Below are 27,835 nucleotides of genomic sequence, written 5' to 3' on the forward strand. Positions count from 1 at the left end.
TCCCTGTCTTTATAAAATTGCTGCAACTAATCATTTGGTTTCCAAAGACTTAATTATACTATTTATTATTCATGCATACTATGTTTTCTTATGCCTATACAATACACAAGGCGTTGTTGAAACTTTCTAGTCTAAATAGTCACGTCAGTGGTTCTACTCAGTGAGGGCATGTGCACACTATGGAATCCCGGTGGATCACCCAATGCAGATTCTGCAGCTCGCCCCCGCTCGTGGACGCTGGCGAACGCGCACATCTCCGCTAGTCCCTTAGGCTTCATTCTATGATTTTCCAGATTTTGCTTTCTGCCCAAAGAATGAGCGGGTTCATTCTTTGGGCGGACCGCAGAATCTGGCAAACCATAGAATAAAGCCTATGAGAGCAACGGAGATTTGCGCACTCACCAGCGTCCGCGAGCCGCGGAATCCGCGGCAGGTGATCCGTTGGGATTCTGTAGTGTGCACATACCCTCACTGACAGCTATCTGTGTATATGTGCATATAATGAGAACCTTTAATCACTGGGTAGAACCGTTCACGACTACTTAGTCCAGAATGAGCAGAGATTTACATGAAAACATGACAAGACAACTTTTGCCACAAAACACGTGACAGGCTGCTCAGCTCCTCCTGCTCTATAACATGATCCCCACTGTTTGGACTGGATTTTTAATGTGACTGGTTCCCTTTAATACATTTTCCCTAATGTGCAAAAACATAAATGAATGTCTAATATGATGATTATACATTACGTTTCTTATTACTTATCTGTGATAACCACTAAATATATAAACATAACCTTAACAACATACTGTATTTTACTAACATTTCGTCAGTAATTGAAAAAAGGGAAAGGAAGTCTATGAATGTGCAAAGTTTTCCAGAGATATGCTGTACTGAACTTTCTCCACCCTTATCCAGAAGGACAGTCACTTTCCACTCACTGCAGCTCTTACTAAATCTTAAAGTGAGAAAAAGTAGGAAAGTTGCTCTAATAAAGGACAATCATTACGGTCTTCCATGTGTTATTTCAGTATCTGTTTAATGCATAACTATCCGCTGTACACACTGTGTGCCCCTGTACTTCTTTTTGTATAAAATGTTGCATTTTTGGGAGATTACGAAAGCAGCAAATGAGTAGTTGTCTGCAGGCCATGTGACAGGACTGCCCATAAATAGCCCAGACTGGTTTCCGTTTGTTTTGTAGGAATTAAAACCTCCTCTTTCTCCCTCTCTCTCTCTCTCTCTCTCTCTCCCCTTCTTTTTGTTAGGTCAGGAAATTATTTGCATGCGATCCACATGAGCATACAAGCTGAGCCTGGGAGATGACTGTGTGTTGAAGTTTTTGTCTCCTGATGATGTGTTATAGGAAACAAAACTCCTTTTAGAGGATGGCTATCAGAGAGCTGAAAGTTTGCCTTCTGGGGGTAAGTGCTGCTTGTGTTTTCTCAATAAAAGGATGCAGCGGAGAATCTGTTATACAATGGAAAAAGATGGTAAATTACACTCCTACATACCGTGCTGGGTCTCATTGTGGTTTTAATCCTGAAAATTAGTCTCAAGGTTATTTTTTTTCTTTTATCCATAGTTATGTACTTGTATAGCGTGTGACTGCAGATGGCAAAGGAAGAGCTTTTTTTTGCACAAAAGAAACATCTAGGAAAGCGCTGTTATAAGATGACTTTACAAAGAAAGAGTTCTTTAGATTTGTGAATGAGTTTCTGGACTTCACAAAACAAAATCTTACTATTATCTTTAAGATATAGTTACAATAAGATGTATTTGTTCAAAAATCCTACAAAAAAAAACTAGTGTTGGTATCTTTCCAGATTTGATGCTTACAAACTGTGACATATGAAAAACTGTTATTCTCAGCTGATTAACAACTAAAGGCTACACAACAGCCTGTATTGTATATTGTATAGGTGCATGCTTTGTTATGCTTCCATTTTATTTTTTGTTGAAAATTATATATATATATATATATATATATATATGCAATTGTCTAGAATTCATCTGTGGTTAACTGTAAATGTTGTTAACAGTGGTGAAACTGGGATGTTGACCAGGGCGAGGAGGGATCTAGAGAAGGATGACACTACAGGTTTCAAACAAAGGGAGCTAAATCCTGTTGCATTCTTAGCATATGTTCTGGATTGTGGAAAGTTCTGACTCTACTGTGGTACAGAGCTAATGCCAATCAATGCCAATCATTACATCTCTGTGAATACTTGGAATAATAAATACCATTAATGAGGAAATATAAGGACTTGGGCTCTGTTATTAGTGTCCGTACCATGCTACTGATGAGCTGTCGTTCAGTGATAAATGAAAGAAATGACACGTAGGCCTCATCCATACAAACATATTTTATTTGGAAGGCCTGGAATATATAGTTATTTTTTGTAATGTAGTCATCCGTAATTATATTATATATTACATGTATATTATATATATATTACATTATATTATATATTACATGTCAGTATATGTTTGATAGCTGGAACAATATGTTCGATAGCAACTTTGGGTGCCTATATTGTTACGCAGTGTAAAATGAAGTTATCTGTATTACGTGGCTCAGTATGATTACAATAATACACTATTTATAAAACTTTTGTTTAATTTTACTACTTTATAAAAAATGGGTGATTTGAACTTTTATATTTATCAAATTTCTTAAAGGAGAACTCCAGCCCAAAAGTTATACAAATCACCACTATACACTTATTACAGGAAATGCATACAGAGTGCTTTTTCCCTGCACTTACTAATGCATCAAGGCTTCACTTCCTGGATAAAATGGTGATTTCACGACCCGACTCCCAGAGCTGTGCGGCTGTGGCTGCTGGAGAGGATGATGGCAGAGGGATGCTCAGTGTCCCTCCAGTGCCCTGTGGGAGTGCTCTGGGAGTCGGGTCATGACATCACCATTTTATCCAGGAAGTGAAGCCTTGATGTACTGTAGTAGTAAGTGCAGGGAAAAAAGCACTTTATATGCATTTCCCGTAATAAGTGTATATTGGGGATTTGTATAACTTTTGGGAGGCAATACAATACTTTAAGAAAAATTGTAAGTTGTCTAGGGGACGTTTAAAAGCCATCTTTAGATTTCTTATACTGAACAATGCTATGCTTCTGTACAGCATTGATCAGTGTTCTGCTGGTAAAGCCTTTCTGAGACAGACTCTATCTACAGAGTCACTAATGTTAGCATGGAGGCCTAGTAAAGGCCTCTGTCTGCCATAGTAAACAATTGTCACTCTGTGATCATGGTGCAGAAGTGCTGTTCAGTTATTGGATATACATGACAGGTCAGTAAGGCTTTAGATACTTTGATGGCTATTGATTTAAGTAGTTATTAACACTGAGTGCTGGCTGTTGATATGATGCCAGCTCAGCGCATACTACCCCACATGTACAGCGCAGAGTTTTAGGGGTTAATATTATTCAAGTACGAATTTACATGTGCAATAGTCTGTTATTTTGGTGGGCTAATGTGAGAAAATACTACCGTTTTATAAAAATGCACAGGCAGAATCCTGACAACTGTTATATATATATAAAGCTAGTGGGCACCACTAATAATCATAGAGTGCTAAACCAATGCATTCCATTTTTTGTGCATATGCTTTTTTTCTTTTGAGAGGATGAATCCTGACAACTCTGACCTTTTAAATAAATAAGAAAGTAATACAGAGTATGGCCACTTTCACATAGTTCTGAGAAATAGTTAACATAGTTCTGAGGTCTAATGACCTTAACTAACAGGTTCATAAGGATCTATGCTATTGTAAGTTTGGGTCATTAAACTCATGGTTGGGAAAAGACTTAGGCTGCATTCACACGTTCCATGTTCCGCATGGAACACGGACGTGGAATGCCTGTAACGGATTCCGCCCCGCTGCCTGGGGGGTGAGAGGGAAGGAACGTGTGAACGCGGCCTAAGTCTTTTCCCAACCTTAAGTTTAATGACCCAACCGAATGTTTAAATGCGGCCCTATGGTATTAGGCCTTGCTCACATGCTGTATATTTTAAAATGGCGAATTCACATTGTTTCCTATGAAATGCAAGCCGGAGTGTATACACACTGGCCGGGATTCCATGCGGCCATAAAGAAAACTGACATGTCAATGTTGTGCGGCCACTATTCAGTGAATAACGGCCGCACAAAACTGACTGCAGAAGAGGTAAATTACGTCTCCGGCCATACTTTACATTGTCTGCTATAGTTAATGGGAACGGTGGCACACCAGAATGTGCCCGCATTCCAATTCAAAAGAAGTGATGTAAACTTCACAAACAACGGCTGCTGGTGCTGTTTTACAGTGTCTGAACATGGCCTTAGTATGGATGCAGGAATGCCCTCCTACTATGCTTGTGGCACCTAGCCATAAACAAAAAAGGAAAGTTCATTTTTATATGTGTATCTACAGTACCTCTACATTTCAACATGCTTGCATGTATTTAAGAGTATTTAATATGGGTGTCTTCAAAGTGACCATGGTCATATATGTAATGAGGGTTACTTATAATGAGTTCTTATTAAGATTCTATTATACCTCAACCAGATACATCATTTACATTCACATTAGGTAATTTAAATGGTCTGTGTCATTTCAAACAACTTCCTTCCATGCAATAACCATGTGACTTCTAATATATTTGTGAATCACTTTATTTAACATAAATGACTACTTTTACCCTAGAAAAAGCCCTAAAGTCTTGACCTCTGGATTCTTATCTTTGCTTGGTCAAAGTCCCTTGTGTTGACATTTGTGTTCCTTCTACTGCATATACACAGTGCTACCTCCTGAATGTAATGTTCCCCTCCTACTTCCCTTTAGTCTGCAATGTTATCATAATTATTATCATTGGTAGCAATTCAGTACTTAGTGTAATCCTTTCCTAGATGTTCCTTCCTCCTTTTATTTATTTCCTTTCTGTTCTTACAGGACCTTGCAAACCCAGTGCAACTACCACCTTCTCCTTTCACATGCCATCTGTAGTACTGTACTGTGAAAATTATTGCCCAGTACAGTGACAGCCTGCATACTTCCATTAGCGCTATATCATGGCAGAACAGAGAGAGAGATTGGTTCTCCGGTTATCGGCCAGGCAACTAAGGGAAAGGTAGTGCCTGTATGCGCACTTCTAGCAAACAGTCTAGCTCTGGTCTGGCCCCTTGAAATGGAGAGAAGGAGAAAAAGCTGTGCACATGGAGGGGGCTATCAGGGGCTCGAGAACAGCAGTAACAGCACTAAAATCACCATGTCACCACTCTGAATGGTTAATGTAACCAAACTATGTGAGTTTTCGCCAAAGCATCTGCGAAATCCAACCAGTTTCTGAGGACAAGTACTTCACATTTATCTTGCATTTATTTTGGTAGATGTCCAGCACACTTATGTATAGGGTTTGTAGCTGTTACTGCAATGTTACAATATTACACAAAAAGGTTCAAAACATTGCAGTTTTTACGTATGCGAAGGATAGCACATGTTGGGTAACACAAGGCAATCCTGTGGAAAGTGACGTCACTTCATGGTTCCTGCTGTTTAAAATATGTATCAGATGTTTTCTAGCTCTATCCTTTCAGTGATCTTTACATTCTTTGTGTATGTATTCAGGTCTGATTTCAGCCTATTACTGGTTAATGGTTTTGCAACTGAAAAATCTGCCAGCTTCTCACATGACCAGAGTTTTGCTGAGAACAATCTTGTCACTTCAGTTAGCAAAGAATTAGGAAATAGCAGATCCTGTTTATGTATGAGTGGCAGTGCTATTCATCTTGTATGACACATACAGATTTCTTTAAGGAAAACTAAGATCGGAGGAAATTTTGCAACATTTAAAAGGCGTTTTCTGCCACTGTAGGGAAGCTTTAAGTGTTTGGTGAAACTGCACCAAAAGAGCACAATTTTTCCATGATAATTGCAGTATATGCCTGTGCTATGACTGCACTATGGGAATAGGTCCTGAAGTCATGAATACTTTAACTGCCAGCCGGCAAGTTTCACCACCCCCTCTCCACTTGTTAACCTCTGTCCTTCTTGTTTCAATCAGAAGAGGCAGGCAAATGATGAGTTTCCTGGAAATTCTTCCAGATAACATTTCCATCTGGGACATAGCTTCTTACAGCAAGTTGAAATGCTGCAGATTCCAGTTTTTCTTTTCTTCAACTGAACTCAAATAAACAAAAGCCTGGGTAAAGCCGATGCTTCTCTGTGTGACGTGCTATGTAGGATTTTTTAGAAGTTCAGGGAAAATCATTGTACCATAAAGAAATTTGCTATAACCTGAGTGCTGGGTAGTAGCTGATTGCAACATTGGTTTACAGAGTTACAGATATATATAGATATACAGAACAATGTCTTTAGAAGAAAATCTTCCTTTATTGAACATTATAAATAAAACTACATAATATCATTATTTTACGGGAAAAATAAGGGAAACTATGAGCAGATTAGAAGCCTCTAACCTGCTAAAACTGTCCCTATAGCCCATGGTGCGCTGTGGATGAAGGTATGCTTCTAACTTTTAACATTTTCGGGAACTTTGTCATTTAATCCATATGCTTATGAAGAGGTTTGGTTGCATTCAGTGTACTGATAATGAATATTCATTTGGCGCTCTGCAGTGACGTCACTCCAGTGTCCATTACTGCAGAGTGCCGGATCGTCCCACCCCAGTGCACCAAACCATCTCATAAGCATATGGATTAAACTACAAAGTTCATCAAAACAGAGCGGAGGATAAAGTTAAAAAACTTGCCTTTATCCTCGGCACCCTGTGATACAACTTCTACAATGTTTCCAAAACTTCCAAGCCAAAGGCAAATTATACTTACATATTAGAAAATTGTACGTACAGCAGCTCCTTAAAGTCATTCTCAGAATAGCTCCTCTTTTAAGCAAGGGCCTAAGGGGGATCCACCAGAGGATCCTCCAGTGTGTCTCAGGTTCAAAAACATTAAAGCATTAAAAACATTAAAATTTCAGCAATTGTTGAGCAAGACGGCAAAACCACCAGATACTGGGGTATTCACACAGAAGTAAAAACAGATTCCTTCAGCTCAGCCAAAATTCATAACTTTATTGTAGCATTCATAAAAGTAATTGACATGTTTTGAACCAAACTGGTTCTTATTCATGGTATCTCTGAATCTGGGCTAATAAGGGATAGACCTTCATCTTAGGTCGCCATTGAGTAGATAGACTCTTAAGGGACATCTCTGTAGAAGAAGCAAAAGGAAGACACCGCTTACGCGCACAGTGTCTTCCATCTCTTCTTCTTTCACAGAGATGTCCCTTAAGACTCTATCTACTCTATGGCGACCTAAGATGAATGTCTATCCTTTATTATCCCAGATTCAGATATACCAGGAATAAGAACCAGTTTGGTTTGAAACGCGTCGGTTACTTTTAAGAATGCTATAATAAAGTTATGAATTTTAAATGACCTGAAGGAATATACTTTCATTCAGGCCACTATGTATTCTCTAACATCAGTTGTTATGGGGTGGGTCTTATAATCTGCTTGACCTACCAGTATATTTTTGGAAATTGTGTAGGCACTTTGGGAGTATACAGACTGTATGCAGGTGTTGTCCTTTTCTATGGAAGGCAACATCACAAACAATATTGGAAAAATGCCTCAAAGTCCAGTTACCGTATTTTCGGGCTTATAAGGCGACTGGGCGTATAAGACGACCCCTGACTTGTAATCAGATTGTCAGGGATTTGCTGGAAAATGCTGGATTTGCTGGAAAATGTTAACCCCTGCCTGACCGCTGCGGTCAGGCAGGGGTTAACTGCAGCTAAACTAATGAAAAAAACAAACAGTTAACTCGCCCGGGCCCGTTCCCGGCCTCCGCGCGTCTTCTCCTCCGCAGCCAGTGCCCCCCCCCCCCCCCACTGTATGGGGCGACCATACCCGGCGTATAAGACGACCCCCGACTTTTTCGGGGTTAAAAAGTCGTCTTTTACACAGGAAAGTACGGTACCTATTATTGTTATGTAGTGAAATGCAACCCTTAGTTCTTGAATTTGCTAGTAAATGTTTACCTGTTATTCATTTGCATATTTAGCTAACATGCACGTCAACTTGTCTGTACAATTTCTAGCTCTCAGATGTTTTTCAGGCTTTAGTCACCAGCAAAATGCAGCAGACAAGACTGTTTGGGACTCCAGCCAACAGTTACAACATAAGGCCTGAAAAACAAACATGTCTGCAGGAGATCTTTCTCTACTATATACAATGACTCTTCTTCTTGGTTACTTTGTTGTACTTTGCTTATTTTCCCCAAGAAGTATTAGGAACAAAGGAAAAGACCAGGAACCTAGACCATGAATTTGCAGCGGGTTGGGTCATCAATATACAGTGTATGAGACTCTCCCGACCATCCACATACAGAAGATGTTGGTGGAGATAGGGGTCGGGTGTGATGGAAAATGACCACTGGACCCCCTATATTTTGCTAAATAGGTGCTGTGGCCTACCCCTCCCCATAGAGAACAAAGGAATGCCCGGCCATGCTGAACGTTCATGGGGAGGACCGAGGTAGATAACTGACAGCCAAACTGCAGGTACCAGGTAGTATCCAAGGGTCTTGGCAGGAACATAGTCAGAAGTATCCAGGACGAGAAGCAGTACCACATGTATCAGGCATAGTATCCAAGGGTCAAGGCAAGATTGTAGTAAAGGATAGCTAGGATTCTAGACCCGGAGTTGTACCACAAGTATCAGTTATGGTATTTAAGGGTCAAAGCACATGCACAGTGAAGAAACAAGAAGGAGGTCAGAACCAGTAACACTGGGAACTAGGTAACTTGTGACAATGTTCACAGGAACAGAACTGGATGAGCAACTGCACTATGAACTGTGTGCTGACAAATCAATAAGTGAGAAACCATGCTGGGGTTAAATATAAGACCTCAATAAGCTAATCAGGAGCAGCCCAGAATAAGGCTCCATTCACACGGAGTAAAACCGGCGGAAATCCCGCCAGCCTCCGTGTCATAATGACAGTCTATGGGAGGCTCGCGCGCCTCCTCTCTCGGCGTCTCTCTGCGCTAAAGAATGGACATGTCCATTCTTCAGCGCACAGAGAGGAGGCGCCCAGTTTTACTCTGTGTGAACGGAGCCTACAGCATGCTGCCTTGCTATAGTGGCCAGAAACAGAATGAGTTAACACACATAAGGGCAGAAGGATGGCATTGAGCATCACTCCAGTTTTCTCTTGCTTATTATGGGATGACATTCTGAAAAGTTCAACAAATTTTTAATTTCCATCTGTCTTTGGTCTCAAATAATTATGTTTTCTTCTTACAATGGTTGTCTCAGAGGAAAGTTTTATTGTAACTTGAGTGGCCACTGTATATGACGTTGTTCTGCTACCTCGGTACTCAATGATTGTCTGTCTTGAGTACGGGGGCGACCCCGAAACGTCGCGTCACAGCTGCAAGGAACGCCCACTCCGGTTTATGCACGCCTGAGAGAGCCCACGCTACCATTGTGAAATAAAACAACTGAAAATGTCCAAGAATAAATAGAAAACAGAATGACAAAATGTGAGTGAAAAGCTTTTCTTTATTGGATATATCAGAAGTTACAAGACAGACAATCGTTGAGTACCGTGCACCAGAAAACATTGACATAGACGTATACTAACAGGCAAGTGGCAGCCTGAATTACTGGGAGCACATTGTTTCACATATATACCAGTGAGAGAGATATACATGTGATTGTGAACGTCGTTCACACAGATACATTTTTCCTTGATACGAGTTGTTCTGCTACCGCAACGCTTAGGGCCCTATTCCACCGGACAATTATCGTTTGCATAATCGTTAACGATTAACGATCTCAAACGACTGCTATTGCGAAAGACCTGAAAATGTTCACTCATTTCCATGGAAAGATAATTGTTACTTATGATCGTAATTGCGATTGTTTTTCTTCGCTATTTATTCGCTATTGCGTTCGTATCTATTGCGAACGACCGAACGATGTCTTATTCAATGCGAACGATTTGCGAACGAGCAACGATTAAAATAGGTCCAGGTCTTATAAAACGATCAACGATATCTCGTTCGGTCGTTAATCGTTAACTGCATTTCAACCGAACGATTATCGTTTAGATTTACACGATTTAACGATAATCTGAACGATAATCGTCCGGTGGAATAGGGCCCTTAAAGGGAATCTGTCAGGTCCGTACCAGCTACAGAGCTGCAGGCACAGGCAGATAGATGGTAGGGGGATAAAACAAGTGATGCTTTTGTCTTTGCTGATGGCATTTTCCCTCAGAAGCTGAAGTGCCACAGCTATCTTCTTCTAGCATTTTCCTTGGAAGCTGAACTGCCACACCTGTCTGCAGCTCTACCTGGTAGAGACCTGACAGATTCCCTGTACAAAATCTCTACCGTACAAAACCATTTCCACAGTAGTATATTAGAAAACTAGTGGGCCTTTGCTTTTCACAGTTTACCATTAAAATAACAGGTGGTGCATTTATATTTTTAGCTAAATGTAAGAGAAAATAGTTGTCTGTGTATAAAAACAGAAATGTTGGCACTGAGATGGTCCATATTTTGATCAATGTATCAGACCCTCTATTGCTTTATGGCTGTAAAAGTGACATCATCCATCACTTTAACAGCTGGCTCCTGTGTGCCTATAGTAAGCAGCCAGAACAAAAGTATATTTTACTGCCAAATACATTCTGTATCCTAATTGAAGAGCCATTTAGTAAGGTTTTATGTGAATACTAATCATTTACAGTGTTTTCATCAAAATTAAATTAACTTTAAGTGTTCTCAAGCTCATGGCTTTTAAACTGATTATGTATCCCTAATTTCTTCATGGTATAGATAGATGGTCATATTTTACTACTTATATATAAGATCATATATCTCATTTGGGGCATGGCTTTAGAGCTAAATTCAGTTGTATTGTAGTGTAATGTCAGATTGGTAATCTACTAGTTTAGCCTGCTTATGGTTGTAATAGCAAAACTACCATGGCAGCCATGCCAACTAATCAGTAATTGGCATCGGTTGGATAACTGATAGTTATTGGCATTGGTTGGATATCTGCAGTCACTATTAACTGTGGTCTGTGGAGTTAAACTACTAGGATTGGCCATAAGTCTATTCCTGGTACCTACCAGTGAGTGTCGGAGGCTATATACAGCCAGCATCCACAGCTACTGAGTCTGACCCATATGTCCCCACCATATTGACGATATACATGTATGTGATAATGCAGGAAGAGATAAAACAGGTTGGCAGATAGCATATGGACATTCTATCGGGGAGGGGGTGGTCCCACTTCTTGATCTCTCTTTGTGGCTTTCTCTGTAAAGCTATTTGTAATGCTGTTGGAAACCTAGACAAGACTTTGTGTCACAAACTTACCTTACTGCGCTCCAGTGCGGCACCCATCCTGGGGGAGCATCTTAACGTCCTCATAGTTACTACAGCCCTTCGGACACGTCGCTGCCACACAGTGCTCTATTTAAGTCCCCTGGGTCTTCTCTGTGTTTCCTGTGATTAGTCTTAATAACCTCAATAGCGTTTCTTCTGTGTATTTAGCTTTCTCCATATTCTGATTGTCCACCTTGTTTTCTGGCCTAATTTCTGCCCTATTTTTTGGATTTGACGTGTTATCCTGGTTTGACCCTTGTTTGTTTTGTCTACTGTGTGCTATCTAGGTTATGATTAGAGATGAGCGAACCTCGAGCAAGCTCGAGTCCATCCGAACCCGATCGTTCGGCATTTGATTAGCGGTGGCTGCTGAAGTTGGATAAAGCCCTAAGGCTATGAAGAAAACATGGATATAGTCATTGGCTGTATCCATGTTTTCCAGACAACCTTAGAGCTTTATCCAACTTCAGCAGCCACCGCTAATCAAATGGCGAACAATTGGGTTTGGATGGACTCGAGCATGCTCATGGTTCGCTCATCTCTAGTTATGATCCTTGGCTAGTCTGGTTATGCTTTATTGTGTTCTTTGTTTTTGTCTTTCTGTTCTGACCTGTGTCTGTTTGTCTCCCCAGCATCTAGCTATCTATAGAGACCATAGCCCAGTTGGGGACTGCCATATCATCAAAGTAGGTAGGAACAGAGGCTGTGGGTAAAAGCTGGGCTGCACTATCCCTACCTACCTGTGACACGTGGCTTTCTCTGATAGCAACTGATTGAGAGGGGAAAGAGAAAGTACACAAAAAATGGATTGTACTGTATATAATACAGTATGTTATATGATTTGTAAAGCTGGCCAATCCTTTTTAACCTAGAAAATTACAGGTGCATTTACACATGGTTGATTTGTTTTCTAAGATTGTCCCTTATATCTAAATGGGGTTTGCAGAAATTCATACATATGCTTTAGAAATCAGTGCAACTAATTGTCAACATGTAAAAAAACTGCTCCGACACACACACACTGGCATATTAATTTTTGAGCCAAAGCCAGAAGTGGATCCTGGAGGAAGCAGAAGTCCTTCCTTTATATTTCCCATTCTTTTTAATCTAACTTATTGTGACTCAAAATCTGCAGTGGTAGTTTTTAAAACTTAGGTGTTTGACAGCAACCAAAATCTTGTGTTACATAGATTCCAATACTAATGTCATTATATTAAAGGTGCATTGTGCAATTTCCCACAATTTGCTCATGGAGTATAGAGGTTCTCAGCTACACTTGTGTGTGGTGTGTAAGTGCTATGTTCCACATTATAAAGTGAAACTGTTTGTGAAAGGGCCAATAGGAATCTCACATCATTACAAATAGACGCTTGTGTTATTTAAAAATCTGAATATTCGTTCCTATAAAAATTGTCCCATACTGTATAAGTTTTTTCAGATGACCTTCTCAGACCAAACAAAAAGTGGTGCCTTGTAAAACTTGGAAAAAAAAGAGAAGTGACTTTTTCATAATGAAATACAATGTACTAGGAAGTAATGGAGTGGAAATTCCGAATAAGTTATTTAGTCAGCAGAATATTGTCATAGACGTAAAAACTGCAGCTAATACAACCTTAACGGGAACTCAAATCAGAACACTGGGTGTTGCACAGAGAAATATGTATATGCAGTACTTTATCTCTAGGAAAACTAGAGTGTGCAAATAAAATGCTGATCGCCGAGCCTGTTTACATTAACCCTTACTGATCTGTATCTGGTTTTAAAATTGACAGGCTGAAATAACGCATTTTATATGTTCATGATCAATGAAATCACTTTAGGTAAAAAAGTTTAAAAAAATAAAAAAGAAATAAATTCCCAATCTTATGGCTCAACTACAAGACTGATGCTCTGTTTCTACTGAACCTGGCACTACTGGGATCAATTCATGGAAACTGATAAATTAAAGACTCTTCTGACTTTCTTTTTTCCTGCTTTTTCTTATTCTTCTTTCTGCTCTTCTCTCCTTTGTCTGTGGTGGGCTTTCTGCCCCCGACTAGGTGCACTACCTTGGCTCAGGCCGAAATACTGTTTATGTTCATTACTTTGGTTCTGTTACCATAAGTTATACTATCTTTGTTATTATTGGCGCTACCATGGACGCCTGTTATTGCTTGTATCAAATTTTTTTTATAAAATTAGAATTAAATGGAAAAAGTAATTGTTTCAACATCAAATTAGTTGTTTGCCATAATGTTATGCTTCATGCTCTGTCATTTGTATAAACCTTCAGCCTGTCTCTGTGACATGTGAAAAGTTTTGGCAGATGTCAGGGATAATTTTAAATAGCCAGCGTCAAGAATCAATGTACAATTTTTCTTATTTGAATATTTTTTTTAAATTTGAAAGTGACAAGCATGTCACTCATAGTTGCATGAGATTATTTGAATTCTGAATGGGAACAAGGATATAAGTTACAAGTAACCAGAATTCTTGTAGGGTAGACTACAGGTACAGTATTTTAATATTTGTATAATTCTAACATATAGAGCTTTACTATAGCTCCATATGGCTCTGATATCATACAGAAGGTCTTGTTTCTCTCAAATTCCATATGAATTTAGCAGGAAACATGATGCAAGCTCCTCTTTGTTGTGCATAGAGCATTAAGGCTTCTGTCCAATCTTGAGCACCTTGGTGTAGTCTACATGCAGAATACATCTACAATGAATTAGTAACTGCAGATATATTGCCTCAGTCATATTGTACTGATCCTGAATTACAGCATCTATTAGGGTATAAACCCACACACCGTATATGCAGCAGATATGCAACAAATACGCAGCAGATTTGTTGGTACAGATTTGATGCTGTGTTCAGTTATTTAGATCTAATCTGCTGCGATTTTGCTGCGAGTTTGCTGCGAGTTTGCTGCGTATCGCAGCAGTAAATATGCTGCATATACGGTGTGTGGGTTTATACCCTTATAGAACAAAGCTGCAAGGCTACAGTGATGTTTGAATGTGAACATATATTTCCTCAGTTTGTACAGTATTAGTAAAATAGTTCTATACCCATTTGTTTTAATGTACGTTATGATCAGATGTAAATGTTTGGTTACTTAACTAGAACTTTTTTTGCATTATGCTCCGTTTTGTTGGGTATTAGCATGTGATTCTAGGTTTCTTTTTTGTGTGTCTAGAAACTAGGTTGTGGTTTGGTAACTAATATGCTGGTGTTACCTTCAACTTCCAGAAAATAGTTGATCAAACTTGGCAGGCAAAGCAAAATGTGCAAAGGCAAAGTAAAAATTCGTATTAAAGTATTGTATTGCCCCTTGTATAAGTTATACAAATCACCAATATACACTTATTACGGGAAATGCTTATAAAGTGCTTTTTCTCCTGCACTTACTACTGCATCAAGGCTTCACTTCCTGGATAAAATGGTGATGTCACGACCCGACTCCCAGAGCTGTGCGGGCTGTGGTTGCTGGAGAGGATGATGGCAGAGGGACACTTAGGGACTTAGAGCACTGGAGGGACACTGAGCATCCCTCTGCCATCATCCTCTCCAGCAGCCACAGCCCGCACAGCTCTGGGAGTCGGGTCGTGACATCACCATTTTATCCAGGAAGTGAAGCCTTGATGCAGTAGTAGGTGCAGTGAAAAAGCATTTTATAAGCATTTCCCGTAATAAGTGTATATTGGTAATTTGTATAACTTTTGGGGGGCAATACAATACTTCAATAAAAATTTTGCCAGACTTCTCCTTTAACCCCTTAAAGACGGGGCCCATTTTCGTTTTTGCGTTTTCGGTTTTTCCTCCTTGTGTTTAAAAGGCCATAGCACTTGTATTTTTCCACCTAGAAACCCATATGAGCCCTTATTTTTTGCGTCACTAATTGTACTTTGCAATGACAGGCTGAATTTTTGCATTTGGTACACTACGAAACCAGAAAAAAATTCAAAGTGTGGTGAAATAAAAAAAAAAAAACGCATTTCTTTTATTTGGGGGAACATTTTTTTTTTCCGCCATTCGCCCTGGGGTAAAACTGACTTGTTATGCATGTTCCTCAAGTCGTTATGATTAAAACGACATATAACATGTATAACTTATATTGTATCTGATGGCCTATAAAAAATTCAAACCATTGTTAACAAATATACGTTCCTTAAATTCGCTCCATTCCCAGGCTTATAACGCTTTTATCCTTTGGTCTATGGGGCTGTGTCAGGTGTCATTTTTTTGCGCCATGATGTGTTCTTTCTATCGGTACCTTGATTCCGCATATACGACTTTTTGATCGCTTTTTTTAAAAAAATTTCTGGATTTGATGCGACCAAAAATGCGCAATTTTGCACTTTGGGATTTTTTTGCGCTGACGCCGTTTACCGTGCGAGATCAGGAATGTGATTAATTAATAGTTCGGGCGATTACGCACGCGGCGATACCAAACATGTTTATTTATTTATTTATTTGTTTACTTTTATTTAAAACCTGGGAAAAGGGGGGTGATTCTAACTTTTATTAGGGGAGGGGGCTTTTTACTATAAACAACACTTTTTTTTTTTTTACACTTATACTAGAAGCCCCCCTAGGGGACTGTGGCGCTTCAAAGCGGGGTCGCCGCGTGGCCCTGCTTTGAAGTGCTAATGAGGACATAGGACGTACGGGTACGTCATATGTCCTTAAGAGGTTAAAATAACAAAAATACAACTTCCCATCATCCTCTCAGAAAACTTTTTTCCTTTCAGTCTCCTCTGTAACAATTGAATAATTGATTACCTGTAGTGATCATTTACTTGTACTGGTTTTGACCTTTGTCATCAATACGTAGCCAATGAATTTTAGATTTTTAGAAAATTATTTTCTCACTTCAACAAAACTGCTGGTACTGTACATGCCCTCATTATCTCCTGCTAGGACTACTGCACCATCCCTTTCTCTGGTTTTCCATTCAACTTTCTTGTTTCCTTCCAATCCATCCGCAACCCTGCTGCTCAACTAGTCCACCTCTCCTCTTGCTCTTTCTGAGCTAGTCCCTTCACTGGCCTCCCAATGCCTGACTAATTAATTTTAATTTAGTAACAATGACATACTAGGCTGTCCACAACCTGTCCCCTCCATCCATCTCTGACTTGATATCCCCCTACCATACCTTACAAAATCTCCTATCCTTACAAGACCTCTGTTTCTGCTCCCCCTTGTCCGCACCTCACACAACTGCCTCCGGGATTTTGTCTGAGCTTTCCCCATACTCAGAAACTCACTACCCCATGCAGCTCTCACCCACAATCAAGAACCTCAAGAACAACTTGAAAACCCACCCACACTTGTGCCATGATTCTTTGAAACATGTTGGCTTATACACGCTTATGTGGATGTTTTTTTTTAATGTGATGTGCCAATAAAAGTTTAAACCTTTACCATAACAGAACTGGGGACATTTGGATTATTTCTATTTACCCTCTGCCCCCCCCCTTACCTTGTAGAATGTAAGCCCTCACTGGCAGGGTCCTCTCTCCCTATGTACCAGTCTGCCATTTATTTTATGCATGTAGTTTTTTCTTGATTTTATGTTATGTTCTGTATGTTAACACTAACCATTTGTCCAGCACTCTGGAATAAAGAGCGCTTTAAAAATAAATGATATTTCTTGATTTTACCTAAGATTTAATGATACAGAGCAATTGAATTATTTTCTGTTTTTCCAGGACACAGGAGTTGGTAAATCTAGCATAGTTTGCAGATTTGTCCAAGACCATTTTGATCATAATATCAGCCCTACTATTGGGTAAGTGAACTATGAGAAGATAATTTTTATTATAGATATATATATATATATATATAGATATATATGTAGATATATAGGCCATGTTCCCACGTAGTAAGTCACCAGCCGTTCCGTGACCCAGCAGGGTCACGGAATGGCTGGTGTCAGAGAAGATATATACTTTGTGTATACACTCTGGCCGGGATTACAATACTTACGTAGTGTGAACATAGCTATATACTGTATATGTCAATATAATCCATGAGGGCAGAAATAGAGTTCACTATGGTTACATTGAACCTCATTTTGTACATTTATGGAGACATGGCATTACCAGATTTATTATTAGTTAAAGGAAAGGAATACAACACTCCAACTTAAAAACAAAAAAACTGTTGATTTGTTAATATATAACAAGTTGCATCAAAATGTGGTGCAACGTTTCAGACTATCTTGAGTAAAGACTGAAACTTCATTTCACATTTTTATGCAGCTTTTTAAGAATGAATAAATCAACTGTGTTTTTCTTTTTGGAATTAGAGTGCTGCTTACCTTTACTTTGATTTAGGAATCAACATCCTCAACTGCTGGTAACCCTTTTGCATCGACTGCTAAAGTGCCATTAGATTTTTTAAGATTTATTATTAGAAATTTTATCCTAATTACAGAACTGTATGTCTTTTGCAGAGCTTCATTTATGACTAAAACAGTTCCTTGTGGAAATGAGCTGCATAAATTTTTAATATGGGACACTGCTGGTCAGGAAAGAGTGAGTATCAAACATATTCTGTACATGGAACAGATTCATCGACAATATTAATAATAGTTATACAGATCAATAAGTAATCTTTACATATTTCTTCAGCATTTTGCCACGTTGGTTCACAGCACCATCTCTTCCAGGACACCCAGTGACCTCTACAATGGCGCTAATTTCTGAACATTAGGCAGATTCTGCTGTAGGCACTGGGTGCTGCATATTGGGCAGCAGTAAACAGAAGAAATATACAAATGTACTGATGTAAGATTAATTATGTCCTTCTTGCCAAATTATAGTGCTATGGCAAAAATATTCCTATGCCTACCAATGCTTTTTGCTTCTTTTGGCCAATATGGCTTCCTGATTTTCCTTGTGGTGGGTTAGCACACGCTCCATGCATGTCTTTGGAAGTGCTGAGATATGAGAGTGCTATACGTTTTTGGGTCTGGAATAACCCTTTAAAGGCGATGAACACCTTTGGGGTGTTTTGGTCATGTGCTTCTCAGCAGATATTATCAATTAATTGGGGTCAGAGCCGTTTGGTTTCTGCCTATCCTATACATGCGGCGCCAGGCTTCTCCTTTGAGGGGATCTGTGAGATGTGCAAGAGGAAGTGTTCTGGGGTGAATGGAATCTGATGGAGTCTGTGAAGGTAGAGCCTAAGCACCACACCTCCTTACAGCAGTGAGACAGTTAGGGCTCGTTCACACAGAGCAAAAGCAGCTGAATTTCTGCGCTGAATCAGTGCTGAAATTTCAGCCGTTAAAATAGGTGCAGAGCTAATTTCCATTGTGTTGAATGGAAATTCTGCTCTGCAGTTCACACAGTGGAATTTCCGCACTGAACTAATCCGCTTTCCGCCAGAAGAATGAACATGTTCATTCTTCTGCTAGCGGAAGCCTATACAAATCAATGGGGCTCTCATTTTCTGTTTCAGCGCGGAATACAAACGTAATACAAGCTGAAATTACGCGCTGAATCAGCCCGGAAATGGGGAAAAAAGGGGGGGAGGAGGATTCTAGTATATGTTCTGGTATAGTCTAGTTTACTCTCCCAATACTCGCTGAATTTCAGCGCTGAATGCATGCGGATTCAGCGCGGATTCCTCGAGTATTCCGCGCTGAATTTGTCAAGAGCTGATTACGAGCTGAACACTTTCCTAGCTGAATACGCAGGGATTCTGCTTGCCTTCTGCTTAGATTCTGCTCGGAATTCAGCGTCAGTTGATTACAGGCGGAAATATTTCCTCGCGTAATCCGCCCCTTTTGCTCTGTGTGAACGTAGCCTTAGGGACAGCTCCAGAATGTGTGCAGCAGATTGCCCTCTTCACCGCAATTCCTCCAGCACACCACTGAGGCATGTTTATTTGCTGCTTTTAAAGACACAAAAAATTTTACTAAACATTTTAAAAAAATTTTGCAGTTCCATTCCTTGGCACCAATGTACTACAGAGGCTCAGCAGCTGCAGTTATTGTATATGACATAACAAAGCAGGTAAGGAATATCACCTCATATTTTACGCATCTGGTAGTTCACTGCCTATACTTAATATAAAATAACTACTAAAACAGAGATACATACATATGGTAAATCAATGGCAGAATTCCACTGTGCCTTCTATCGAGACATTACACCAGTATTTATTATTAATATAGTTAGCACTTGGTGACTCATGTATCAGACCAGAGCCAAAAATGACTGGCATATGAACATATTTTGAGATGGGACAAGTTTGGGTAGGTCACTGACAGTCTAGGATGGCAGTTTCATCCAACTCTGTGCTTCATCTCAATTATGTGATTCCAACCTTGTGGCAGAGTTTGGTATATGTTAATATATTTTAGTGTTTTGTTGATATATTACACCTGTATCATTTTTTTTCATTTATAATAAACAATCAGATATAAGAACAAACAGATGTCCTATTGTCTTTTATAGGTTATAATTCAATACAAAATGATATTGGACTGTGGTTTCAAGATAACAAAAGAAAAACATCCTCAAGTTATTGTATTCGTTTAACTAGAAATATGAGGATGTATGTGCTGGCTTTAATATGAAATAACTACTGTTTATTAATAATGAAATAGATGTAGTCATTTAAAGTGGCACAGCCAGCAGGTTCTCCCCAGTGAACCTGCTGATATGCCGCAGACATTCTTTACCTGATGACTGCAGGGCTGTTAATGATTCTCCTCTTCTCCCCCGCATTCTTTTGTTATTCGCTAATTGCCCTTATGCTAATCTGGTGCTTACGACGTCACCCCACGGCCCGGAGCACCAGCTTGGCCTGCCCAGTCCACCCCCTCCTGTACCCCCCAACTCGCATGCCGCATACTAAACATATAGGAATATGCATAGTGGGCAGCCCGCACGGTCACTATGCACGGGAGGAGGAGTTGCTCCGGGCCGCCCACTATGCATATTCATATATGCATAGTGAGCGGCACGGGAGGGGACGGACTGGAAAGGCCAAGCTGGTGCTCAGGGCCGTTGAGTGACACCCCAAATGCTCCTAAGCCCCTGATTAGCATAGGGGCAATTAGCGAATAACTAAAGAATGCGGGGGAGAAGAGGAGAATCGTTAACAGCTCTGCAGTCATCAGGTAAAGAGCTTCTGTGGCATATCAGCAAGTTCTTTGGGGAGAACCTGCTCATAGTGACGTTTTAACTGAGCGAGTTTACTAATAAAGATTGAACTAAATGTATGATCTGATTTGTACAGGACTCATTCCATACACTGAAGAAATGGGTAAAGGAACTTAAAGAACATGGCCCTGAAAACATTGTTATGGCCATTGCTGGAAATAAATGTGATCTCTCCGACATCAGGTAGCAATCATTTTGTGGCAGTCAATTGTTGCTACATAAATAACCAACACTACCAACACCAGTACCAACACTTAAAGAAGAAATTCATTACTGGCCATTTAAGAGTGAATGTGGTACTTGCCCATTAAAAGCAAGTTTGATACTGTCCCTTTCAGAGCAACTTTGGTACCGCCTCTTCAAGAGCAACTTTGGTGCCATCCCTATAAGAGTGACTTTAATACCGACCCCTTAACAGTGACATCCACAGCAGCCTTATAAAGCCTTGGTAAAGAAATTGCTCTAATAGTGGAAATATGTATTTATGTCAGTGAGGCAAAACCATAAGGACCTGCCATCTTCTATTGTCCAATAGGGGGCATGTGACTGCGTGGATGTTGTCAGGCATTGAGTGAAGTACCTGCTATTAACTGCTACATTTCAGCTATTTGCATATGTGTTGTGCTTGGCTGGTTAGTGCTGTGCTGTGTAATAATTGAATTCCTGATCATTATGAAATTAATTTCTATGGGGAGTTATTAATCTTTAAACGTAATTAAAAAAAAAGACAAATCCAATCAAAACCAAAAATACAAAAAAAAGCTCACCTGTCACCGCCTGTCAGGGCTTCGAAACGCAGTATCAACGGAGTCTGTGTGCAAAGCAGTTCAGGCTGTACAGTATTAATTGCAGAAAATTGTGAGAAACTGTAAAAATAAAGAAAAGGGATTACAATATATAGTGCTTTTCAAGGCACTATAAAAAGTGGGAATGGTTTAAAATACAAATGGCTAACTCATTTGTATTTTCTACAGATTTGCAGATGTTAGGAATGTTTCTTCTATAGCAATTATGAATCCACAAAAATTACAGATGCTCCTATAGATTTCTATGGAACAATCTGTGTAGCAATTATAGTCTGCACTAGGGGTTTTCAGTAGTTTTTACACTATCAATTTTTGTGGATTACACATGTGTAAAACTATGGACAGTGTGAACAGCCTAATAAAATAAATGAGCTTTTTTTTTTAGGAACAGGTGTACTTTGTAATGGCGCCTTTCATTCTACCATAACATGTATGATGGAATCCCAAAAATATTATTTATATAGATATAAATTGGTGAAATCGTAAAAAAGAATGCAATATGGTAACTTTTGGGGGGTTCCTGTGTAATGCACTATATGGTAAAAGTGACATGATACAATTATTCTATAGGTCAGTCCGAACCGAACACAACCATATGCAGGTTTACACAGATTCTCTAATGTTATATATATTTTTTTAATGAAATCCTTTTTTTTTTTTTTTTTGCAATAAATTATTAATAAATTGGCCCTATTGTGACTCTTATAACGGTTTAAGTTTTTCACCTAAAGGGCTGTATGGGGTGTCATTTTTCTAATCTGATCTCTAATTTTTATTAATACCATATTTGTGTAGCTCGGAGGTTTTGATCACTTTATATTAACTTTTTTTTTATATATAATGTAACAAAAAATCGGCAATCCTGGTGCTTTTTCCCCCTCTTTTTGTTTACGTCGTTCGCAATGACAATTGTTATCCACTCCGGAGCGTGCTTCATAGCGGGATAAACACCCAGGACGTAGAGTTACGCCCTGGGTCGTCTGGTGACAGGTCGTCTGTACGCCCAGGGTCGTCTAGGGGTTAAATAACGTTTGTTATTTTATAACAATGGCTAATATTTTAGGAATAATGGCCTTTGTTATAAATTACCAGCCATTACTTGTACAATAAAAATAGACGTCATTTTTATAATATGTGAACATAGCGTATAGAACATATAGAACATAGAGAAATCCTTGAATAACATATGAATGAGACCTAAGTGTGGTTTCATACTTACCATTTTTTGGACAAATGCAGCTGTTTTTGTAAATTTTTTTAGCCAAAGAACATCCTGTTTTTTTTTCTATCTTTAACCCCTTAATGACCCATGATGTACCTTGTACGCCATGGCGCTATTAGGGGAGTTCAGAGAGGGGTTGTGCTGCGACCCCACTCTGAACCGCTGCGATCCTGGCTGATTTGTGCAGCCCGGGACAGTGGCTATTAGGGGGCGAGGACGATCGCCATGCCCACTAATTAGAACATTTAAATGCTGCTGTCAAACATGACAGCTGCATTTAAACTCCCTGGGGTTCCCCTCCGTGGTGGTCTAATGGGGGATCCCTTCTCCTTACCCATCTGCGCCTCAGCATCGGAATGACGCTGATCCTGGCTCGGCAATTGGTGTATCTGGTCTGCAGCAGACCAGAGTAATACAGCACTGATCTAATGGATCAGTGCTCAAAGGGGTTGTCCAGTGAAAATCTTTTTCTTTCAAATCAACTGGTGTCAGAAAGTTATATAAATTTGTAATTTACTTCTATTTAAAAATCTCAAGTTTTCCCCTACTTATTAGCTACTATATATCATGCAGAAAGTGTTTTCTTATTTTCAGTCTGAGACAGTGTTCTCTGCTGACATCTCTGGCCAAGACAGGAACTGTACAGAGCAGTAGAGGTTTCCTATGGGGATTCCCATAGAAAGCCTCTCCTACTCTAGAGAGTAATATTAATAAAAACATTCCCTCCCCTAATAAAAGTTGAATCTTCCCCTTTTCCCATTTAATTAACAAAAATAAATAATAAAAAAATAAACATATTTGGTATTGCTGCGTGCGTTATCGTGCAAACTATTAAATTATCACATTCCTGATCTCGCATGGTAAACGGCGTAAGCGCCAGAAAATTCAAAATTGCAAAAAGTGCAAAATTGTACTTTTTTGGTTGCATCAAATCCAGAAAAATAGTAATAAAAAGTGATCAAAAAGTCGTATATATGCAAACAAGGTACCGATAGAAAGAACAGATCATGGCGCAAAAATATGACAACTTACACAGCCCCCTAGACCAAAGGATAAAAGCGTTATAAACATGGTCATAGAGCAATTTTAAGGAACATTTAGTTTAAAAAAAAAAAAAAGATTTTATTTTTTTAAAAGCTGTCAAATAACATAAAAGTTATATAAGTTGCAAAGCTTTGTAATAATACTGACTTGAGGAACATATATAACATGTCAGTTCTACCATAGGGTGAACGGCATAAACACAAAACCCCCCAAATAAAATAAAATTGTGCTTTATTTTTAAATTTCACTGTGCAGATACATTTTTTTTTGTTTAGCAGCACATTTTTTGCAAACATTATGTCTGTCATTGCAAAGTATATTTAGTGGCGCAAAAAATAAGGGCTCATGTGGGTCTGTAGGCAGGGCCGTATTTACCACTAGGCACCTAGTCCAGTGCCTAGGGCAGCACCTTACAGGGGGCAGCACCATGGAGCAGGGGGAAAGAAACAACTTTCTTTTTCTATTTAGCCTTCCACCTCCCGTTGCCACAAAATCTGGTGTCTTTTCAAGGAGGGGGGGGGGGGGTATGGTGGTGTTATCCAGCCACAATATGGTGGTATTGTTCATGTCTGGTATGGCAATGGTTATCGAGTCACAGTATGTTGGTATTGGTCAGGTCTGGTAAGGCGGTGCTATCCAGTCACAGTATGGTGGTATTGGTCTGGTCTGGTATAGGGGAATTACCCAGTCACAGTATAGTGGTATTGGTCAGGTCTGGTATAGGGGTATTACCCTGTCACAGTATGGTTATATTGGTCAGGTCTGGTAAGGTGGTGTTATCCAGTCACAGTATGGTGGTATTGGTCAGGTCTGGTAAGGTGGTGTTATCCAGTCACAGTATGGTGATATTGGTCAGGTCTGGTGTGGTGTGGCTGTGTTATCCAGTCACAGTATGGCGGTATTAATCAGGTCTGGTATGGTGGTGTTATCCAGTCACAGTATGGTGGTATTGGTCAGGTCTGGTATAGGGGTATTACCCAGTAACAGTATGGTGGTATTGGTCAGGTCTGGTATCGGGGTATTACCCTGTCACAGTATGGTGGTATTGGTCAGGTCTGGTAAGGTGGTGTTATCCAGTCACAGTATGGTGGTATTGGTCAGGTCTGGTATAGGGGTATTACCCTGTCACAGTATGGTGGCATTGGTCAGGTCTGGTAAGGTGGTGTTATCCATTCACAGTATGGTGGTATTGGTCAGGTCTGATATGGCGGTGTTATCTAGCTACAGTGTGGTGGTATTGGTCAGGTCTGGTGTGGCTGTGTTATCCAGTCACAGTATGTTGTTATTGGTCAGGTCTGGTAAGGCGGTGCTATCCAGTCACAGTATGTTGGTATTGGTCAGGTCTGGTATAGGGGTATTACCCAGTCACAGTATGGTGGTATTGGTCAGGTCTGGTATAGGGGTATTACCCTGTCACAGTATGGTTGTATTGGTCAGGTCTGGTAAGGTGGTGTTATCCAGTCACAGTATGGTGGTATTGGTCAGGTCTGGTAAGGTGGTGTTATCCAGTCACAGTATGGTGGTATTGGTCAGGTCTGGTATAGGGGTATTACCCTGTCACAGTATGGTGGCATTGGTCAGGTCTGGTAAGGTGGTGTTATCCAGTCACAGTATGGTGGTATTGGTCAGGTCTGGTGTGGCTGTGTTATCCAGTTACAGTATGGCGGTATTAATCAGGTCTGGTATGGCGGTTTTATCCAGTCATAGTATGGCGGTGTTGTTCAGCTCTGGTGTGGTGGTGGTAAATGTGACGCCCTACTAATCCTGTGGTGAGAATTCCTTTAGCCAATATGCAGATGGCTCTAATCACTGATTTAATGTGGAAATTTGTTTATGTTTTAAGCAGTTAAATGTTTCTACATGTAGAGAAATGCATGTGGCCGAAACCACTCTCCCCCACGCACCCCAAGATGGGATGTCTTGAGGTTTAGTGCCTAGGGCAGCAGCTGTTAATACGGCCCTGTCTGTGGGCCTTTTAAACATGAGGGGGAAAAACTAAAGCGTAAAAATAAAAATTGGCTCAGACCTCAAAGGGTTAAAAAACTAAATAAATAAACAAACAAATATCAAAGGGATCGAGAGGATGTCTGGAATCATTCTGACAAACAGGTGATGCTCTGGCTTTTCTTTGTTCCCCTGGCCTTTGTAGATCTTAAGGTGCTTTTACACCTTCAATGACCATTGGCGATCCAGTCCTCCCCATACATAGGAACTTTGGGTGGTTCTGGACATACCTGTGCTCTCTTTGTGGGGGCCGGACTGCAGCACCGGTTTTCCTAGGCCCGGGCTGGTCTATTTATGTAAAAAAAAAACAATGTACTAGGGATACATTCACTTTAATGATGTGGCCATTTAGTGCCCACTGAGAAAACTGTCTAAAACAGGGATGGAAAACTTTCAGTCCTTCAGCTGTTTAGCTTTGGCTGTCCAGGCATGATGAGAATGAGTGCTTCTTTTATGTAGTTTGATAATCTCCCCCATCGTGTACTGGACATCTAATTAATTTTGCATATTGACAAACCATAAAATGTGTCATTTATGTGATTTTTTAAAAAGCTCCAAAAATAGAATAAGTTGTGCTTTGTGTGATAAGAAACAACCCTGTAGTATATTCTTGAAGTGAAATAAAAGTGCTGATAAGTTCCAGATGTACAGCTCAGAATGGCGAGCAGACTGGTGTCTGTGCATGTGATAACAATTATGAAGGGAAGAAAAAAAAATGTGACGCTTATCAAACAGTAAACTTGTAAAGCTTTCTTCAAGGTCCCCTCAAGTCAAACTCTTAATATGTGTAGCGCTGGGGGTTGTGGTTCCCCTGTTCCACCACTAGCGATGACGTTAGCCGCACCAGGGAGCAGAGTCTAAGGGGCCGCTGGTCTTCACCAGAGCCCGCCGCAAGGCATGATGGATTTGCTGCGGCAGGCGACCCCCAGGTCGCTACCCCTGGCTTGGCTGCTAGTGGTGGTGGCGAGGTGCAGCTGGAGACTAGTAGGCAGATGGCAGTATACTGGAAACACTAGGCAGGATACACGGAGAGGAGTATACAGGCAGGATACAGGGGCAGGATACACTGGCTGGATACAGGAGAGCTGGGACTACACACTAAGGAAAGCATGCAGAGGCTCCAACACCTGTGGTGGGGCAGGGCTGCAATTTATAGGAGAGTCTCAGAGCAGAGCAGCAGTCAATTAAAGGCACAGTGACCCTTTAAGTTACAGCAGAGCCCGTGCGCGCGCTCCCTAGGAGACAGGGACGCGCCCGTCGAGCTGACAGGGAGCTGGAGGAGGAGGAACCCCGGCACAGAGCAGGAGATTGGGCAGCAGCGACGCGACGAGAGGTATGTGCCGCGGCCGCGGTTGTGACAATATGTTGCTGCCCTGGTGAAGAACATAACAAACAAGATATTCTTACAGCTCAGCGCTCCCCAGGTGTCCTCCTAAGTCATCTTCAGGACCCTGGCTGAACGATGCCACCACCACTTCCGGGACGGATTCCTCTTGGCAGTGACAGCCTGCTCAACCAATCACTGGCTGTAGCGCTGTCACATCTCAGTCACTGATTGGTTGAGTAGGCTGTCACTGCCATGACAAGTCAGTCTAGAAAGCTGGATGGTTCAGCCAAAGATGACATAGGAGGACACCAGGGGAACGTAGAAAGGTAAGAATAGGCATCATATTAAGGCTATGTTTACACTATGTAAAAATAATGGCTGTTATGCAAACAACGGACGTTATTTTTGAAACAATGGCCGTTGTTATGAAATATGGCCATTGTTTTTACATAGTGTAAACATAGCCTAAAATTTGTATTTGAGCAGAATACCCCTTTAAGTCTACCTACTAGTCTCATTTAGTGTTGATGATAGTTTAAACACTCAAAAAAAATCAGGATGTATTAACAACCTGCAATTATTTCACAACAAACGCCAGTTTCAGCAAAAAAACACTGCATTTTCGGCTAAGTTCCATAGAGGGTGAATGGAGCAAAGACTGAGCATGTGCGCTGTCTCTCAGTCCATCTGTTGTCGGGTTCCTAACAGTTGGACTAGGTTCAGACTAGGTACCTAACTTATACTTTTGGGATAACCCCTAGAGTAACACTTTTTATTTTAAATAACAGTCTGTATTTGAAAGGTAATACCTGGATCCCTCATTGTCCTACTGAAACAAACT

At 40.3% G+C, this 27,835-nt stretch overlaps 1 protein-coding gene across 1 annotated transcript in view; it reads left to right on the forward strand.

Moving 5' to 3' along the window:
* The first annotated feature begins 1,225 nt into the window (after positions 1 to 1,225).
* RAB31 (RAB31, member RAS oncogene family) overlaps positions 1,226 to 27,835 on the forward strand; it is a 34,171-nt gene continuing 7,561 nt past the window's right edge. Inside the window, exons 1-5 of the mRNA XM_069957780.1 lie at positions 1,226 to 1,424; positions 17,124 to 17,203; positions 17,870 to 17,951; positions 19,365 to 19,436; positions 20,668 to 20,774. Of these exons, the coding sequence (XP_069813881.1) occupies positions 1,389 to 1,424; positions 17,124 to 17,203; positions 17,870 to 17,951; positions 19,365 to 19,436; positions 20,668 to 20,774 (377 nt within the window). The 5' untranslated portion in view covers positions 1,226 to 1,388. The remainder of the gene's footprint in view (positions 1,425 to 17,123; positions 17,204 to 17,869; positions 17,952 to 19,364; positions 19,437 to 20,667; positions 20,775 to 27,835) is intronic.

This window comes from Dendropsophus ebraccatus, chromosome 2 (genome assembly GCF_027789765.1).
Source record: "Dendropsophus ebraccatus isolate aDenEbr1 chromosome 2, aDenEbr1.pat, whole genome shotgun sequence".
Classification (NCBI taxonomy): domain Eukaryota; kingdom Metazoa; phylum Chordata; class Amphibia; order Anura; family Hylidae; genus Dendropsophus; species Dendropsophus ebraccatus.